General features: G+C 37.7%; 1 protein-coding gene across 3 annotated transcripts; it reads right to left on the bottom strand.

Annotated features, from left to right (window-relative positions):
- Positions 1 to 1,173: 1,173 nt before the first annotated feature.
- On the bottom strand, positions 1,174 to 17,637 carry LOC145782566 (uncharacterized). Of its 3 annotated transcripts, none has more exons than XM_082594373.1 (6): positions 17,465 to 17,637; positions 16,436 to 16,577; positions 13,933 to 14,220; positions 5,182 to 5,351; positions 4,755 to 4,943; positions 1,174 to 1,829 (listed from the first exon to the last, which is right to left on the bottom strand). In XM_082594373.1, the coding sequence occupies exons 1-5, from the start codon at positions 17,576 to 17,578 to the stop codon at positions 4,755 to 4,757; spliced, it is 903 nt and encodes a 300-aa protein (XP_082450499.1). In that variant the 5' UTR covers positions 17,579 to 17,637; the 3' UTR covers positions 1,174 to 1,829. The 3 variants fall into 3 exon arrangements, with proteins under 3 accessions (XP_082450499.1, XP_082450500.1, XP_082450501.1); XM_082594374.1 differs by having other exon boundaries at positions 5,182 to 5,333; XM_082594375.1 differs by lacking the exon at positions 1,174 to 1,829 and having other exon boundaries at positions 4,899 to 5,015.
- Between the last annotated feature and the right edge of the window lie 2,119 nt (positions 17,638 to 19,756).

Here is a 19,756-nt window from a genome sequence, read left to right as displayed (position 1 = left end):
AAGGACGTTGTACCACAAACTTTCAATCGAAGGAAACGGCGCTTTAGATGCTAGTCGCTGATGAAGCGTGTAGTCCAGCGAAATGAAGCGTTTTTGGTTAACATCCGCACCCATACACTCTTGAAGATGGCGAAAACCAAAGAGCTCATCACTTGTAGGTGTTAAAGAGTATTTCGTCTCGTAACTCGTTGGAGAGCATTTCAACTTCAAACTCAGATCTTTCGACTGTTATTTCGACGACCTGAAACAGACGTTTCAGATACCAATTCATGTGTCGTCTGTTTGGAAGAAAAAAACAACCCAATAATGTTACCTTGTGGGCATATGTGCTGTTGTAAAAACATGTGCAAAACGTCTATTTGTGTGTCCTTATTACAGAAATCGCATTTTAAAATATGTGAATGTTTATCGTGTATAATATACTCATTTTCACAGCTTTCGCTACAGTGAAGTCGTAAGTTAAGCAGTGTCAGTATCATCAGGGAAACCAGCGACTTCCCACAAAACTGAATATAGAAATATGACACCATGAGAAAACTAAACTGAATCTAGAAATACAGTATGACACCATAACGTTTCAACAAACATCCTACAACTTATGAAATCATGACGTAGGCTATTTACTTTAATCGCGCCACCATGCAGTTTTAAACATTACTCTCGCATTTCCTACAGAATAATGAATAGGTTGGTATAACCTTCACTAGTGAGAAAGTTAAGACCGCTTGCAAAAACAGATCTTTACAACAAACAAGCAGGCTACTTTATAACATATTTGCATCACCTTCTACAAAATAATGTACATAGACTTAAAAAACATAGGACAGAATTAAATCGCTAAACCTGAAATTCTTTGACAGCTACGCTGTCGCGTAGGGACTTTCCCTTCGTCATCGCCTCCGACGTCATTGCTTACCAGCGTTGATTATTGCCTCTTTCAGACTGCCTAGTTATTGCCTCTACGGTTTTCGCCTCCTTGGTTGGAGGATAGGAGAGGGAATATTGCCTCTCTTACTCCATCTGCTATGCACCTCCTACTACTCCCAATCTCCAATATTGTGATGAACGCAGCACAATCGAAGAAATTTTGTCGACAATTTCGTAAACGATACAAAATAAATGGCAGGTGGCAACACTTGTAAGGATAAAATCATGAAAACATTTATTGGCAGTAAACTTGATACGTGATAAATACGTCACCAGGTAGGCTAAGTAATAGATGTGCCCAAACAACAAATCCTGCGCACTAGGTCCAAGAAGAACATGATTGTGAGACCGAAAACCATCATAAAAGGCGCAAAATAAATGAAAAACTGTAGCTTACCATGATCACTGGGTAGGTTGTTATAGCAGCAAAATTGTGAATACCATCCGGTGTATGATCAATGAATGTGCCAGCGCTAAGCATTGTAAGCAACAGGCAGGGTCTGGCGTGATGCAAAGTGGCATGATTAAGAAACGATGGGAACATACAGTATAACCCTGAGGTGACATGAAACGTGAGACCAACAGTCTGACTAGGCCAGGTAGGATAAATGGCAAACTACAAAGTAGCTGCTTGTTGCGGATGAAATCCCGTACACCGGTAGTTGGTATGAAGCTTGTCAAGGAGGCGTAAATCCGTCATAATGATTTTGCAATGCATGGAAAACGGTTTATGGATTTACGTCACAGAGTTCATAACTCAGGTGATAACCCGAACACAAAACCAAACGCTGGTTGGCAGCAGCGAACATTCTTCCATTCAGGATTTTAACATGGCAAGAGCCGTCTTGGGGAGAGTTACATTCTTCTTTGTCGGAATCTGCCCGTTGGTGATTGCAATTGAGCTGAAATTATACTCCACCATGATGCTTAGCTGATAAGGTTATCGGATACAACTTTCTACTAGTAATGCAATCTTGGTTAAACTATAGTGGCTTGAGCTGATTGTTAGAAGTACACCGCTAACATCTACCCAAGATGTAGCCTACTAAATTGCCTGAGGGTACCTCTGCCGTGATTTTGGTAAACCTAATATCCGTCATTTTACCAAAAATGACTTTTTTGCATCTTTCTATGTTTAAAGACTTCATGCATCCCCTGACAAAAATTTGTGCCCGAAGGTAGTAGGCTATGGTTTTCGAGATAATTGGTGTGTAAAACCTAACATATTCTAATTTGTGCAAGAATAATTTTCTGAAACCTAACATATTCATCTACTCCAATCATGTAACAGGATATCGTCACGTGGCAGCCATAATTTCAGAAGCAATTGCAGCAGGCTACTTCACCACATCTTACATCTCTTGAGTTGCATGAAGCGAATATAAAAGCCTTTGATAAAGTAGATTGGGCTAAATTGTTGCTAAGCACTAAGCAAGCTTAATTATGTAGGCTAGCCTAAAAATATCCATCCGAACACATTAGCTTTTCTTTTCATTAAATACCGTATCACTTACGTCTCGCCGATCAGTTTGATTTTTCGTAGCCTACTGGTGTAGGCTACTGATGGCTTAGTTGACTTTACGTTACGCTAAATAACTTAGTTTGCATACGATTATTAAGATTTTAAAGCAGAGGCGCGGGAGCCTACGCTCAGGGCCGGATTTATCAGTAGGCAGAGTAGGCAGTTCACTAGGACGGTAAATTATTGGGGGCGGCAAAATATACGAATATATTACATTGATAATTCTGTAGGCCAACGTGAATATAATAATTCACAACAGATATATTCAGATATATAACAATTAATAAATATGTTACCACATCACACACATTTATAAACAGTGCGGCAAGTCATGTATGGCAATTGGCAAGTCATTGCTCTTAGAGTAGCCTACTTCACGCTTGATTGGTTTTCAACAATATATGTGCTACTTAGCGCTTCTTTTAGTTATCTGTTTCGCTTAGTATGAAGGACTAGGCTTTGTCTGTGCAATTTTTATTAATCTTTGTTCGGTTTGTTTCACTGTTGGTAAATTTAAAGGAGCCTAGAAGAAATGTTTTTAGTCAATGTTAGGTTGATGGAAAAGTTGCAGGTTATTTTGTGTAGCCTACTTGCCTTGATGCTTAAAGTATGTAAACAAGCCAAAAAGTAAGACTAGTTTACGAAAACTTTAGTTTCATAAAGTGTTATAAAAATGGCGTATACTCAAATGTTCTAATGGCAATTAGAATGGTACTTTGCACAATGGTCACCAATTGCAGTGCAGAGCGACCATTCTCTATTTTGAAGCTGATCAAGAATGCACGGCGGTCTACGTTGAAGCATGATCACATGAATGATCTCAGATTTTTTAGCATTAACTTATCTTTACTTACTTCTACAGACTTTGAAGAAATTATTGATTTGTTTGCAAGAGAAAAAGCCCGCCGGAAGCAATTATAACAATTAGTTCATTATAGCCTACAATGACATTCATTGATGTATTCAAATAAACACTGCAAATAACTTTTTGTAAGGAATTGAAAATATAAATCGTAGCGCACCATCGAAAAAAAATTTTTTGGGGGGCAGCACTTTTCTTATCTGCCTAGAGCAGCACTTAGGCTAAATCCGGCCCTGCCTACGCTAGGCCCCTACTCAGTGTGTTTGGTCATTTTTAATCAACCGTACCAGATGGTGTGTAGGCAATGTAGTACCGTACGGAAGCCTTAAATGAAGGCATAGTTATTAAGTAGGCTACCAGCAACTGGTTTTAAATCGGCGATAGCCTTTAACCTAGCAGGCTTCTGTGATATGAACAAAGCTATCTACAGATTACAGTGACGAAATGATACACAGTTCTGGGAAATCCAGAGGCTTACCGGTACTTTAGGTTTGATTTAGGCTTACAAAGCCAACATATAGTGTGGTCAAAGCCAACATTGAGCTTATATTAGGCTTTATCATACAAAAATATAACATTAAATAAGCCAATAAGGCGGTTAAAGTCAACATCGAGGCTATATATTAGGTTTTACCATACAAACCCAATACATTTTTTATAACTAGTTATCTGGCAAAATCAAATATGCGCCATGTTTTAATAAACAAACAAAAACCTGGCTCAAATTTCATTCTTAAAAATTTTGTTTGGTTGTCCGTTCCAGCCTTACAAAAGTCAACTTCGAGTTTTTACCGTGGTAATTTTACAGCTATAAACACAAAAAGTTTTTTATCTAGAAAACTTGAAAATGGCGGATATTAGGTTCTGCCAAATCACGGCAGAGCTGCAAAGAAGGTCACCTTACTCTTGAATATCGATAAGGCTAAGGCTTAGTCTGATGAAAATTCTATTTTTTGTTTCGGCATCCTTAGTGAGCTATTAAGTACGAGAACCACCTTTACGTTTTAAGCAATTCTACAATCTATTGTCTCAATCATTCAACCGCACCAAAACTACATTAGAGAGTTGTTTTGCATAAATTGCGATGTTAAATTGATTCTTATCTTCGGACTGGGAATGCTTCTTTGAGAACTTAATCTTGACAGTTTTGCATACTTGTATGTAGAGGCTTTAAAACCACTCACGCAGGCCTGGTCACCGAGATTAACAGAGTGGAGTCTTCTATTGTTGAAATGTTGTTGTCTGTGAGCTATTTCATCCATTAGATGCTGTTGAACGAAAAGCAGTCCTAACGTGCGTTGCTCAAGCGCACACCCTCAGGACCGAACCATCGCCGACTTGACTCTGGTTTAACATCTTGACTCTGGCACATAACCCACTGAGCTAACGGGGAAGGCATGTAGCCGTGCATAAGGAACAGTAGTATCATGACCACAAACCCACCTATGATGATCCTGTTGATTGCCGTCCTTCTGCACTTCTCATTTTTAAATTGTCTGATGACGAGGAGGAGTCTGGGGGAGCATCAGAAGAGTCAAAGTGCCTCGGTGCGAAAATAGCTCCTCCAAAAGGATTCACATCACAAGGAGACTCTGCTCCAATCGCAGACCCCCAAGGATCTTCAGATGTTGTCTGGATGTTAAATGATGAGCAAATCAATCCTCTTATTATAGTTATGGGGAACTGGGATCTTCAAGAATGTTGCTACATCCATTCATGAAAAAAAACAAGTATTCTCATTAAAAGTGCTTCCATTATCGAAAGCATAGATCGATAAGCTACTAGCGCTGTTTCTTAGCAAAAGTGGAGACCAAAAGTACAACGGCCATTTTTTTAAATCTCGCCAGGCCATAAAACGTCAGTGACGCACCTGATCGGCTACCAGTAGAACATCAAACTCCGAGAATAAACTGGATTTATCTTTCGAGAAATTACAAAAAGCTTTAGTGAACACCGTGGCATCATCGTTAGTGTGGAAAGATAGCGCTTCTTTTGTCTCATCACAATAAGAAGCAGTCACAGCTGAGGAACAAACACGAACTGCTTAGGTTACGATGAAGATACTTAGTGCCCTTTGTTATCACAACCACAAAAGCAATACATTATTATACAGAAAATGGACAAAATAGTGGATGTAGCCATTCAACATGTATGAATCCGCAAATCCACTTTAATGGAAGTGGCACGCACAGGGACTGCTTGAAGTCTTACCAAAAAACGTAAAAAAAATTGTATTTTAGATAACTTGCTAGGTTTCAAAATTGTCTAATATCGTACCTAAATTTAAAGCTTTTTAAACTTAGTCTAGTTTGTTCATTTTTCTCATGATGACCTTTCAATCAATTGGAATAAAAAAAAGAAGCAATTTAACCCTTTGCTTTTCAACGTTTTTTTGGAAGTTAACTGCTCAAGGGGGGGCCATTTTTGGATCAAATTCAATCAGCTGTTACGAGTTATCCGCTGATGCTATTTCAACAGAAGTTGCACTGGTGTGAAAGCAAATCATTTGTCTATAAGTTTGAAAACTCATTATTTTAAAATTTTATATGTTAAACTTGATATTTCAATTTTTGCAAAGGTACCTAAAAACGACAATTTTGATTTAACTTGCCGCCTTTAATTAACCGTGCTAATCCGATTTCATGCAAACTTCTAAATAACAAAGAGCTCGATCGAACGCACGAAGTGTGTGTGCGGTGTGCCGAATCATTGCATTGATTAGAATTTACGACTTGCGAGCAAATCTTATTGTAAGCTACTCAGTACTCACTGATTCTAAAATAGTTACAATCAGAGTAATATTGTTACACGAATTTGAAAAAAACAAAACTGCGTTTGTTGTCTTACATTTTTGTCCTAAACTAAATGCATTCCGAAACTCATGGCTAGCTTCTAGTTTTATGGAACCAAATTTCTCATAAGTAACACCTTAGCCTGCTTGAATAGCTGTTTACATCTTCGTTTGTGTATTTTAGGTCTACAATTGAGTTTGTAGTATGAATATTTTTAGTAGAGAGAAGACAATTGAACAAGTTGTTGAAATAATCTGAAATTTCTAAGTTCAAATTAGGTGCTTTTGAAATTGTGGATTTGTGTCAAGTCGCATCACAAATATCATGCAGGCCACATCATAAGTCATTTCGCTTACGAGTGTTTATAAACATGACTCATAAATTACATCCACAAAAAATACAGCATTTACATCAACAAAGCTAAGTTCGAAGCTCACTTTTTATTGAAGATTGTGTCAATCAATTTGAAAATACATTTTTAGTCCGCCAGCGTCGAAATAATGCAACAGCGAATTGAGGAACATGCGTAAACAAAGGAAATGTGAAATAACCCACAGTCAGCAAATCTACATAAATTTAACGTTTACAAATGTTGAATCAATGTAAAAGGACTGGATTGCTGACTGGGTCCTTATTGTTTGAAGCACTAAAAATACGCGTAAAAGCGACAACGTCAGCAAGGCAGTGATTATGTTTCTGGCCAAAAAAAATAACGTTTGACTTCAAAGATAAAAATGATTATAACGAAGCTTCAAAGTTTGTCGTAAAACATTTTACTGAGATACAATAAACATAATCAATTTGTGCCAGATTGTGAGAAGACTTCCTAGATTCTTTCCAACCATTTGCATGATTGCAAATTATTTTCTATAACTTTACATTGCTAAAAAATGGCTTCTTTGTTGAAACAACGTGGCTACAATTCTATAAAAAATTCTTAGGCCTACTACATTGAAGTAATGAAATTTTTTTTGTGATTTTGCTGATGACGTTTTACAATATCCGAGAAGTAAAAAATAATAATGATGAATTATTTTACAAAACCGTGGTTTGCAAGTGCTTCACAAAAAATTGTTGGGGGAAAATTTACTATTAGACGTAAAACGTTTGTAAAAGAAATTTGTCGGTTTACGTATTTATAATGTTTATTGCGCTGTTATCGAATTATAAACTGCCTGTAGGCTATTGTCTACCTTTGTGGTTGCCGGCCAGCTTAGAGCAGCATGCAAACTAAGCGTTTATGGTATTTGCATCGTGTTATGATTCTCGAAAATTTCCCACAAGGTCTTTATTTTTATCGTGATATTTTGTGCCTCTTCTGTCCTAAACTTGAAGTTATTGTGCAGCACTATCCACATCGGTTTTTAGACTCAGTCTTCATTGAAAATCTTTTGTGTGGTGCATCATTTCAAGTAGTGTCTTTCCCTAAACTGTTACACAAATCGCCCAGAACCAGGTTGATTATTATGTATCTTACAGCAGTTGAGAGCCCGTTATTGTATGTGTGGAATTATTACTGTAGATGTCTGACTAAATTCATGCCAAAGTCGAGCAAATTCTGCTTTCGGGATCCTTGCCGTTATTTACTGTATTTTTTGTTGATAAGTTTAGGCAGCATTTTTCCAAGATAAATGAAGACATCGGTATTGTTCGTCACTTAGATTTAGTTTTCTCAGCATTATTTATTCATTCTTTGATCCACTAGTTTGTCCCACTTTTGGTATAATCGGATCGTTTATAAATGGCGGGTCTTCACAATAGCCGGCCTCTTATACATTGGCGCAACGTATTCAGATGTTGAATCAATGATGAAGAAAGCTGATTTGTTGTTTGTCTTATGTGACGCCTAAATTTATGCCTCGTCTACAGTACAAAATATTTTGTAATGTACATTGTGTACATTGTACATTTTGTTTGTAGGCCTACATTACAAAATATTTTGTAATGTAGATGAGGCATTATCATCTTTATTTTGCGCTCTTTGAAACAAAACACAGTGCACTGTGAAACAAAAATACAGGACATAACAACAAGTAGGCGACATAAAGCAGTGAAGGGACGCCATCGAGTTAGCTGCTACGTGCAAATGGAGCCTATCTCATAATTTTGAGTGTATCTCACAATTACTGTTTGCAAAAACGCTATTTCTCCGGCTTCTCCCAAAAGCATTTGCAGTGATACATTTCCTCAATTGCAAGTTTTGTCAATGAGAGCATTTCCATAGAACGTTTATTTCGAAACCAGGTTTTCGTGTCTTTATCCAAGAAAAGATTTCTTATTGTAACGTTTTTTATTCGTCAATGAATATTATCTGCTTGAAACAACTGTTTTGAATAGTTTGTGGCCTCCATAGCCTACTATTTTGATCGTGGATTGCTATTCTTCTTTGTAGAGCTGATAACGCAAAAAAGCTTGCTATTATTGTTTCTAATTAACAGCTTTGCGATCACTGGCTTTTCTTTGTAGCATAAGAAATAACGCGCTTTGTATTATTGAGGTCAAACCAAACAAAAGAAAGCAAGAGGATGCTTCTCTCTGCTCGCGCATATCGATGCACGAAGCAATTATGAGCTTATGGCTTGTCATCGCAATGTAATCCATTTCACGCTTTGCTGGAAGTTAGCTAGAAATAGCAAAAATTCACCAAAATCTTGAATTTACAAGAAAACTACACAACTTTTAGCATCAAATTTAATATCATCAGATCCGCCTGGCAATTTTAGGAAAAGTCAAGAAAAACCAAGTGCATGGCGTTACTGTGCTTCAAATAATTAAAGGAAATATGAGGGGGGGGCCAAATCTGGCCTCCCTTTGAGGAGCAAAGTGTTAAGAATGCGACGACTTGCAATTTTAACATCCTACCCACTTTCACAACTCGATTGGTTGGTCATCACTTTCTCCATTTTGACCACCTTCACAGCTCGATTGGTTGGCCACTACTTTCACCATCTGGACCACTTTCACCATTGGCTGGTCACCAATTTCACCATCTTGACCACTTTCACCATTGGTTGGCCACTACTTTCACCATCTTGACCAATTTCACCATTGGTTGGCCACCGCTTTCACCATTTTGACCACTCTCATATCTCTGTTGGTTGGCCACTACTTTCACCATTTTGACCACTTTCACCATTGGTTGGCCACTACTTTCACCATTTTAACCACTTTCACCAATGGTTGGCCACCACTTTCACCATCTTGACCGCTTTCACCATTGGTTGGTCACTACTTTCAGCATCTTGACCACTTTTATAACTTTTTGGTTGGCCACCGCTTTCACCATTTTGACCACTCTTATATCTCTGTTGGTTGGCCACTACTTTCACCATTTTGACCACTCTCATATCTCTGTTGGTTGGCCACTACTTTCACCATTTTGACCACTTTCACCATTGGTTGATCACTACTTTCACCAATGGTTGGCCACCACTTTCACCATCTTGACCACTTTCACCATTGGTTGGCCACTACTTTCACCATCTTGAACACTGTTATAACTTTTTGGTTGGCCACCGCTTTCACCATCTTGACCACTTTCACCATTGGTTGGCCACTACTTTCACCATCTTGACAACTTTCATATCTCTGTTGGTTGGCCACTATTTTTACCATTTTGACCACTTTCACAATATTTTGATTGGCCACTACTTTCACCATCTTGACCACTTTCATAACTTTTTGGTTGGCCACCGCTTTCAGTTCACCATCTTGACCACTTTTACCATTGGTTGGCCACTACTTTCACCATTTTTACCATTTTCACAACTTTGTTGGTTGGCCACTACTTTCACTAGTTTGACCACTTTCACAACTCTGTTGGTTGGCACTATTTTCACCATTTTGACCACTTTTACAACTCTCTTAGTTGGCCACTACTTTCACTAGTTTGACCACCTTCACAACTCTGTTGGTTGATCACTACCTTCACTATTTTGACCACTTTCACATCTCTGTTAGTTTGCCACCACTTTCCCCATTTTGACCACTTTCACAAATTTTTGGTTGGCCACCACTTTTACCACTATGAGTATTTACATGGGTGTTTCACTTCGATAAAACGCCCAGCTACAGCAACATTTTCTACACCCAGCCGGTTGGTCAGCAGTCAACACATACACCACCCTTCTGATTAATCACGATGTTGACCATTTTGGAAGTCGGTCACAATTTACATTATTCTTCTGATTGGTAGCAACTTTAGCATGACCAAATTCTGCCACAACCATCAAAAGCTCGAACCAATCAACCAATCAGCTACGTTTTTCGTGACATGAAAAGGCGCGAAAAGCAGATGATACAAAGCAAATTAAGTTATGATTTCGCCGTCATCTGCTTGGGTTAGTGGTTAGGATTAGGACTAGATAGGCTTGCCATTTTTTAGAAATGCAAATCGGGGACGCATATTGAAAACTGCAAATGAACTTAATGTAGGCGTAATACAAAATAATTTAATGCAACTCAGTAATTAATATGGGCAAATTACCAATATATGTAGGCCTATATCACCAACGAAAACAAAAGAACTTAATAATATTATGAGCAAATGAATCAGGTCTAATAATATTTTTCTGTGCTAAGCACCTTTTTCAAAAATACAGTGTTCGATTTTATCTTTTCATAAAATTCACTGCATGTCAAACCAACATTAATTTTGCAAGTAAAGACACCTTTGACATTCTGTTTTAGCATTTGGCCTCTGTCACGTCTACATATTGTTTATAATTGAAAAAATTGCTCAACTGGTGTTGATGTCCCAGGCCAACCAAGCACAAACTTGACAAGTGTTTGAAAGTTTGGAATGGTTATGCTTTTATTGGTAAAAGTTTGGAACAATTGGATCCACTTTTATTCAAGAGATGTCGTTGCATTTTGCCATGATTCTTTCCTCTCACTCTCAGACATGTAGGCTATTTCTTTACCATAACGTGCTCATCGAAAAGGAAGTCGATGTTGATCATTTGCTTCTGAAACATTTTGTTGATATTTTCCGCAGATCCACTTGAAAAGGAATTGCTAAAAAAATAGCTAATTCAAGATTTTTTTTGCAAATCTCAAATTGAAAACTCCGGGACAAACTGGTTAACCGGGCGGGACAAGGGGACAAGGCCTTAAAATCGGGACTGTCCCGGCTAAATGGGGACGTATGGCAAACCTAGGACTAAAGAATAGTCATTTCGATCTGTGTTTGATTCCCACACCCACCATCCGTCACCTCCGAGATAACAAGGCCAATTGTCCAATTGTGACGTCACACACTGTGGATACAGATTGCTGAAGTACATGACCACAGTTAGGCTGTGCTGCTGTAGCAAAATGTTCAGGTGATAGGACTACTCTATAAAACACAGAATGCGTTTAGGTAGCAACGTTTAGCGATTCGTGTGCAGCAAGTTATGTTAATTAAGCATAGTGGTCTAGGAACATTGATGGATTATTAAGCTATATAATCGTACCTTGGTTTGGTTTTGAATCTTCATCCTCGTACTGACAAAGCCTCTGATAAGTTATTACTAGTAATTTCGAATAGCTACTTGTAAAGGATTATTGGCAAAGTGAAGTTTTCCGATCGTTGAATTATTGTTGCTGGAGAATTATTCCATCAAAATGTTCCATTAGATTAGCAAGAAAATAGGATTTGATTAAGTAGTGTGTAGCCCAGCAGCAGACTACGGTACTGAATATAGGCTAAGCCATCTTTACATTACCGTTTATCTGCATTTTTGCAGCAGCACGTTACAGACAGAAAATACAGAAAAAACGTTTGTGTGCCTATCAGAAGCAATATTTATTTTTTGTTCCTAGGTTCATTTTTGATAAATTGGGGTTGTTGCTGTGCAAGGTAATAGGCTAAAACATGTGTTGTTAAGCTTTTATATTTTTGCACATGGGTCATAATAATAAAATCGTTAGTAAGGTGGTTGCAAGCAGTAAGAAATCACATTGTATAACTTTTTGTACTGTTAAACTTACGCTCATATTGGAAAGTTAGTTGCTAAATAGTTAATTTGTTAATGTCTCATCTACAGCTTATTTGTACACCATAAGTGAAATTTTATTCTTGAGATATGCCTCATTCATCTTGTGTGCCAAACTGCCAAGGTAACTATAGAAATGGACCAAAGGTTCGTGTATTCGGATTTCCCAAACATGAAAAGCTACAAAAAAAGTAGCTCAATGCCATTCGAAGAGAAAAAAAGTTTGTTGTTACCAACAACAGTAAGGTACGTTTCTCCAATTTTGCTATTTACTATAGGGGGCATGCATTGCATAATACATACATACACATTAAATGTCTCAAAGAATACGTAGCCTACCTTTGAACACTCTGCAGGCTACAATTTACATGCCTTTATTTTCATAGAACAGCAAAGCATCGTTTTCTAAGCAGCAATATTTTTGTTTGGGCAATACCGCCAGTTAGCTGGCGCCCAATATGATGTGTCATTGCGTCAAGTGTATGAGTGTGAAAAAAAGCTTCGATTGCTTCCTGTTTTAAAAGTAAGACTAAATAATCGGGAAACAGTTCTTTCAAAGTTCTTGCTAAATTGGGATGAGTTTAATGACAAATTAAACTGTAGGGATGCAGCTTCAGTTAATGTTTGTCAAGATGATTTTTCTTCATCACAAACTTACATGCCAGTTATAACGTATGTTGCTGGGTACTGCTGTTATGCTGTTACTAAAAGGTTGGATTGCTCTGAATGCAAGCAGAGAGTAGTTAGTTCTCACGGTGATGCCAGTCAAATCGAAAATTCATTAATCAAAGGCATTAGCAGAGGAAGTTTATTGTACCCATGTTCCGATATTGTTTACATCGTTTTGATGGCGTATGTTGTAATTAATAAATTATGTGAAACTGATCACTGATCAGTTTCAAAAATCTTCTTCCCAAAGAAGTCGTGCTATTGATTGTATTTTGACTGTTTTGGAAGACCATGATTTTATGTTTTTTCATGAGAGAAAGTGTGAAAAAGGGCATGAAAAATACAAATTAGTAAAAATGGTTCTGTGGGCATGCACCAATATTCTTTTAAACAATTATTTTTTTTTTAAAAATGATAAACTGATCAGTGATAAATTGTCCAAAAGAAGAAAACCGCAAACTTTGAAGTAATTTATACTTTTTATGGCCAACGTATGCTGTTTTGAAGTGCTTGTATATTTTTATTGCGCTATGAAATTTGTCTGAACTTTTACTACCTTTATTGCATGATGAAGGACTGAGTTTTAACTTTACATTGATTCAACATTGTCAAACGCTCAACCAATGCGAAACTGTCGTCTCATTGTTTTGTGTTGCTTTTATATATTCGGCTTTTATCGGCATTAATAAATAAATGTTGCTTTTGCTACTCTCACTGCATGCTTTGATGTTTATCTAGTCATGCTTGTTGTGTGTACTAAAAATAAAACAAATTGCATAAAAGTTTGTATTTTCAAATAACAGGACATTGCTTAACTGGTCTCTAGTAGAGTTTAAAAAAAGCAAGATAGGCTACTTGCTGGTCGCTAGTAAACCGCAGTGTATCCACTAGCTGTGACGTAGACATTTACGTCACAATCCGACAATTGGCCTTGTTATCTCGGAGGTGACGCACCATCACTCTTTTTTTTTCATAATTACTTAACAAAGTTCAAACTAATGATCAATTCTCCGGGTGAGTGCTAGAAGAGTCGAAATTCGACTGTAACCTCATAGGCCTATAACATGTACTGATTGGTTGGCAGTGTCATTGGAATCTAGCATATGTTTTTCATGTTCAAGTGGATTTCCTTCTGATTGGCCACGGCTTAAACCAATTTGTCAAACAGCAATTAACGCTTACCTGTTACTTGGTGGCGTTTGTCTTCTGTGTGCAATGTATTGGCAGCAGTTGTGGAAAAGTTATCCGTCGGAAATCCAAAAGTAGAGTCGGATGTTTGAAATGGATCCTTAGAAGTAGCAAGTTCTTGTATGGTGGTTGGGAATGGGTCTGCTCCAGAGAATGGATCTTCATGTGCAGTTGAAGAAGGATATGGTAGAGAAGGATCCGAGGATATTTTTGACCGAAGATTAGATGAAACAAGATCAGAGTTGTGAAATTGTTTGTGTCCAGGTGTAAACAAGTCGAAATCTGAACAAATAATTGCAAACTTTAAAATCTCCTTTTATGTTGCGTGTCAGAAACCTTTGGCAGTGTTGTCTAGTTCGAGGTCAATTAGCTGTTATTGACCGTCTGGAATAATGAACACTCGACATCATGTAGTGTCTGTGCATTTGTAACAGAGCGTGGAAATGGACGTAGTTGAGGTAATTTCCAATAAACTGTTAACTCGATGCAGCGGAAAGAAGTCGATGGATATCTTCTGCTGACTGACCAAGTTGGGTCAATACGTGTTGAAGCGCAATGGAGATTCTTAGCTGACTGACCATTAGCCTATGGAACGCAAGTGGATTAAATTGGAACAATGGTTGAGATCAATCCATTTTTGTATTGTTGCCACTGTTAAAACAGGCAGAGCGAGAGCTGGCGCAATCTCAGTCAGAAATAAACTACAATTAAACGAAAAAGAGTGATTTAGGCAGTGATGAGCAACCTTTTTGTGACTGTGGACCATAAAAGTTTTTTAGAAATCTCTGTGGACCATAGCCTTTTTTGTATATCAGATTTATAATTGTGGCTTAAGTTTAGAAAAACAACATATTTATAAGTCATAATACAAGCAAAAGTTTGATTCAATCTCAATCTTACTGTATCACGCTTATTAATATCAAGTCGGTTTCTTTTTTTACAAAAAATGTCATTAATAACAGAAAATCCAGCCTCAACTAGCCTTGTTGTTGGAAAGGATATGATGAAAGATTGTACAATTTCGTAAATCTGTGGATTGGAGTTCATTATTTTAGTATAACCAAAGACACCTTCCCTTTTTATTTTTGTAATAAGCTGAACATTTTCTTTCATGTCTAACAGCTCTTCACATATTTTTGGATTAATACTTTCATTTGGTTCAAAGTTTGAAAGATCAAGAACCCATTCTGGGATATCTTTTTCCAGAATGTCTTTATACCGTCTCTGACAGTCTTCATGGAGACTTTCTAAATGGTGGTAACAAGCGTTTATACAATTTTCTGAAGGATTACTGATTTCTAAATTCTTGAACAAAGATGTGTTTTTCTTTTGAAACAGATTTTTCCAATCCATCAACTTATTCATGAAGGTCTTTATTTTCTGGATGGTTTTCACTAAGTCAGATTTTCTTCCTTGTATTGTCAGATTGAGTTGATTGATAGCTTCGAATATATCACTAAGATAGAATATTTTTTTATAACAATATCGAAATAACTTTACCGACAGTGTGTGTGTCTTGAATTATTTTATCTGTGGACCACTTGTGGTCCACCTGGACCACGTTGCTCTTCACTGATTTAGGGTACGCGAATCAATTTATATCACTTCAATCGATTGTGATGTCAGACTGGCTAAGAGGGTAGCCACTTTAACAAGTCGAAATTCTGCCACTGAGAATGACTACAATGCAACCGCCAACCAATCAGAACATGTTATAAGAGGCTACCGTCCAATTGTGACCCTTCTAGCACTCATCCAGAGAGTTAATGCTTGTTTTGAACTTTATTTGGTAATTACAGAAGAAAAAGATCAATAGCAGTGGTGGGAATCAAACCCCCGTCAATGAAATGTCTACTTTCTAGCCCTAACCCTAACCCCTAAGCCAACCAGCTGAAAAAAAATCCATCACTTAATTTGCTTTCTATCACCTTCTTTTCGCCATTTATACGTCACTTAAACCGTAGCTTATGATTGGTTGGCGGTTTCATTCTAGTCAAGTTTAGTGGCAGAATTTCGACTTGTTAAAGTGGCTACCGCCTACCGGCTAAGAGTGAGATTCGCTAAAATGTGGCCAGTGATGCCAAAGTCACAATGTTAATAAACTAAACTTGAAGGCCAAAAGTTAACTACGTGATGGTACTGGACTGCATTGTAGAATATGACACAAAAACGTAGGAATGCGATACCGCAGTCGGTAGCCTACACATTTATGCTATCTGTATTGGAAACCCGTCAACACCCTAATATATAATGACTCTTGTCTCGCTGTCGAGTGTTCATTGTTCCACTACACCAATACAAGTGCTACGACACGCAAGTAAAATATGAACTATAAAGTTGTATAAAGTAGGCTAGGCAGACATCAACATCGTCAAGTCATCTTTGTTGGAAAGATGCTTTAGGCTACAAACACTGCGAAATTTTAGAAACAAATGCTTCAGGTAGGCTATATGGGTTTCATGAAGATAAACAGCAATATGTCATCATCATGCTGCACCTGTTGGCAGCAACTTTTCTTTGAAGTGATTACTTGCTCCGTGAAATTCATTTTCACTGAGATCACTTCGAATCTCTTCCAATTTCTCTTGCATCCCTCCCATGCTGAAGACACTGTCGCTCACAGTAAGGTCTATTGATGTCTGTTACAACATTCATTGTGATTAAACACTAAATGAGATTGCCAACTCACCAGCTATCTGATGTAAACACATGGCATTTTTCTGGCGTAAAATAAGATGAACTATCTCTGTGTCGCAAATGATACCTGCCTTTATTCCAATGTTTCGTCAATCAGACACGAGTGACTTTTTCAGGGAACTAAATCAAGCAATAGGCCTACTGTAACTACATGTCAGATATGGCAGAACCCAAAACCATATTGCTACAAAACAATTGCACGTTCTAAATTAAAGTCGAATTTGAATCAAGACTTCCCACGTGAAATTTAAATAACATAGTTTCAATCAGTAAACAAACAAAAAGTATAATTAGCCTAAAAGAGGAAAGGAAAAGTGACTATCATGAAATAAGTTATCAAACTCCAGCATATGCACCACCGCAAAGTTTACTATCAGAATAAAAAGAAAATGGATGGAAAGTTAAACGAGTTTTTGTAGCCTATTGATCAAAGCCTCTTGGGCGAAATGCTGGAATTTCTGCTTTTTACAAAAAAACAAATTGTGATTGACAGAATTGTTTTCTTTCTGCTCGTAAACTATGCTTGCACGACCTGACTTAGACCTCTGATGAAATCAACCGTGTCAAACTGACGAAAATTTGTTACAGATGAGAATGACGTCATAACTTGCAACACCTTGTTAAAGTTTAATTTTAACCAGAAGAACGCGTGATGTTTTTGAATGGCTTGCATTTGTTGAACCTAGTTCATCCTCGCTGAGGTATGAAGGAAGTTCTCGTTTAAGCGCCTCCGATTGCATGAAGTAAGTGAATGCATAAAATAAGCTACAGCAATAAGAAATGAAATAAATGTAATGTACGTTCTCCATGAATGTAGCTTCATACTTACAATTGATGGATTGAAATCCGGAAGGTTCTTTGGTTCACCTGAACAAGTGCAGAGCTCACTAGCACCAGCCTTGGCATCACTCAGGCCTAAGAATATTCTGATAAACTTTACCATGCAATGCAACTAGCAAACGAAGTTCAGTGACAAACACAATCGGAGCGGTCGAATATGAACCCCCGGTCACGAGGAAAGGTTTTGTTTATTTCTCGCCCACAATTTATAACTTCAACTACTATCCACAACTTCACAGTGTAGATTCAAACGATCTGTTTAAGCCTGATGCTGCGAGTTCGTTGTGGCAATATCGAATTACACGAGCTTTCGGAACACAGTTCCCTTGTCATGTGCTATGACGAATGGTGTTGAAGTCAGTGAGTGGTTCTTTAAAGTGGCTCTTTGGTTTAGCTTGAGGCTGCCGGCTGTTGAGTTTCTGTGCTGTTAGGCGTTATTGCTGTGAGGTTTTGTTGGATCAGTTGATTAGTAGATTAGGTGACGTAGTTCTTCCCTTTCGGCGCGGTTGTTGATTTTAGGATTTTGTCTGCTAATGAATATGGCCTCTTTGAAACGTAATTGTACCGCGTCATTTTCTCTTGCAATAATTTTAAATTCAAAGTCTGCGTGGCATTGTTGTTGATGATCAAATACCGAACTTTTATCCGAGCTGAGATGTTCTTTGAGGCGGGAATGGAGTGGGCGGATCGTTCTGCCTATGTAGCTTTCCCTGCATTTTTTGCATACAATCTTATAGACACAGTTCTTGGTGTTGCACATGTCATGATGTGCAACATGTGCAATGTGCAATGAGACATGTGCAACACCAAGAACTGTGTCTATAAGATTGTATGCAAAAAATGCAGGGAAAGCTACATAGGCAGAACGATCCGCCCACTCCATTCCCGCCTCAAAGAACATCTCAGCTCGGATAAAAGTTCGGTATTTGATCACCAACAACAATGCCACGCAGACTTTGAATTTAAAATTATTGCAAGAGAAAATGACGCGGTACAATTACGTTTCAAAGAGGCCATATTCATTAGCAGACAAAATCCTAAAATCAACAACCGCGCCGAAAGGGAAGAACTACGTCACCTAATCTACTAATCAACTGATCCAACAAAAACTCACAGCAATAACGCCTAACAGCACAGAAACTCAACAGCCGGCAGCCTCAAGCTAAACCAAAGAGCCACTTTAAAGAACCACTCACTGACTTCAACACCATTCGTCATAGCACATGACTAGGGAACTGTGTTCCGAAAGCTAGTGTAATTTGATATTGCCAAAAAGAACCCGCAGCATCAGGCTATAACAGATCGTTTGAATCTACACTGTGAAGTAAGCAACGATCATGCTGCTAAAAGCGAAATTCATTCAACTACTATCCACAAACCAGCACTCAAAGAAATAACATTTGCAGTAATAGTATGAGCTGGGAATGCTTCATTAAAAGTCTCACACCATTCTCATAAAATCTTCATTAAACATTAACAAGCAGTGACGATGCAGACATACCATTGCAATGATGCTTTGCATGAGCGTGCTTCAACTCTTCTCTTATCTGCAACAATTTGCAGACGCCACAATTAGTTCTCTAATGATCACTGCGCGCTTGTTGTTGAGATCAAACGTTTCATGCATTGCATATGGCTTCATTTCAAAACAATTTCTTTCAAGACAAAATTTCGGGTTTAATTTCATTACAAACAGTTGTACAAAAGTTGTACAAAGCGAGGCACTCCACAGATCCAGTCGTACTTTTCGTGCTCGCTGTTTTGAAATAAAACTTGTTACGTGGCCTAACAAAAAAAAATACAAAAAAGGATGCAACAACCATTTTAAGTATTGTTTGTATTCTATAGTGTAAATTACATTATTTTGGATATAAACAAACTCTTTGGATAAATTCGATAACTATCCATTATTATCAACACCCATATTTGGAATAAAAGTTTTACAAACCATGCTATAGACCAGGGGTTCTTAACCGGGGGTAAACTTACCCCCTGCCCTGGGGGTAAATTTTACCTACCGAGGGGGTAAATTTACTGAATCATAAATTAAAGCAAACTTCATATTTTCAGTTATTAAAAAACTGGTAGTGTTGCACTCGATTTTAATTCAGATTTATGCTTAGGCTTAATGTAAGTTTTCGTCTTTTTCTTTTATCTCCACGCAAGTAGATGACCAGGTTCATTTCAGTAGCGCATGTGTGCTACATTTTTGGAAAAAATGGATAAATAATTTCTTTCAACAAAATAATATATCCTGGAATCATATGGGTTTACTTTGCAC

The sequence above is a fragment of the Aplidium turbinatum genome, chromosome 13 (assembly GCF_918807975.1).
Source record: "Aplidium turbinatum chromosome 13, kaAplTurb1.1, whole genome shotgun sequence".
Classification (NCBI taxonomy): domain Eukaryota; kingdom Metazoa; phylum Chordata; class Ascidiacea; order Aplousobranchia; family Polyclinidae; genus Aplidium; species Aplidium turbinatum.
The sequence above is the reverse complement of the archived record's forward strand: the minus strand, read 5'-3'. Positions and strand labels throughout refer to the sequence as shown.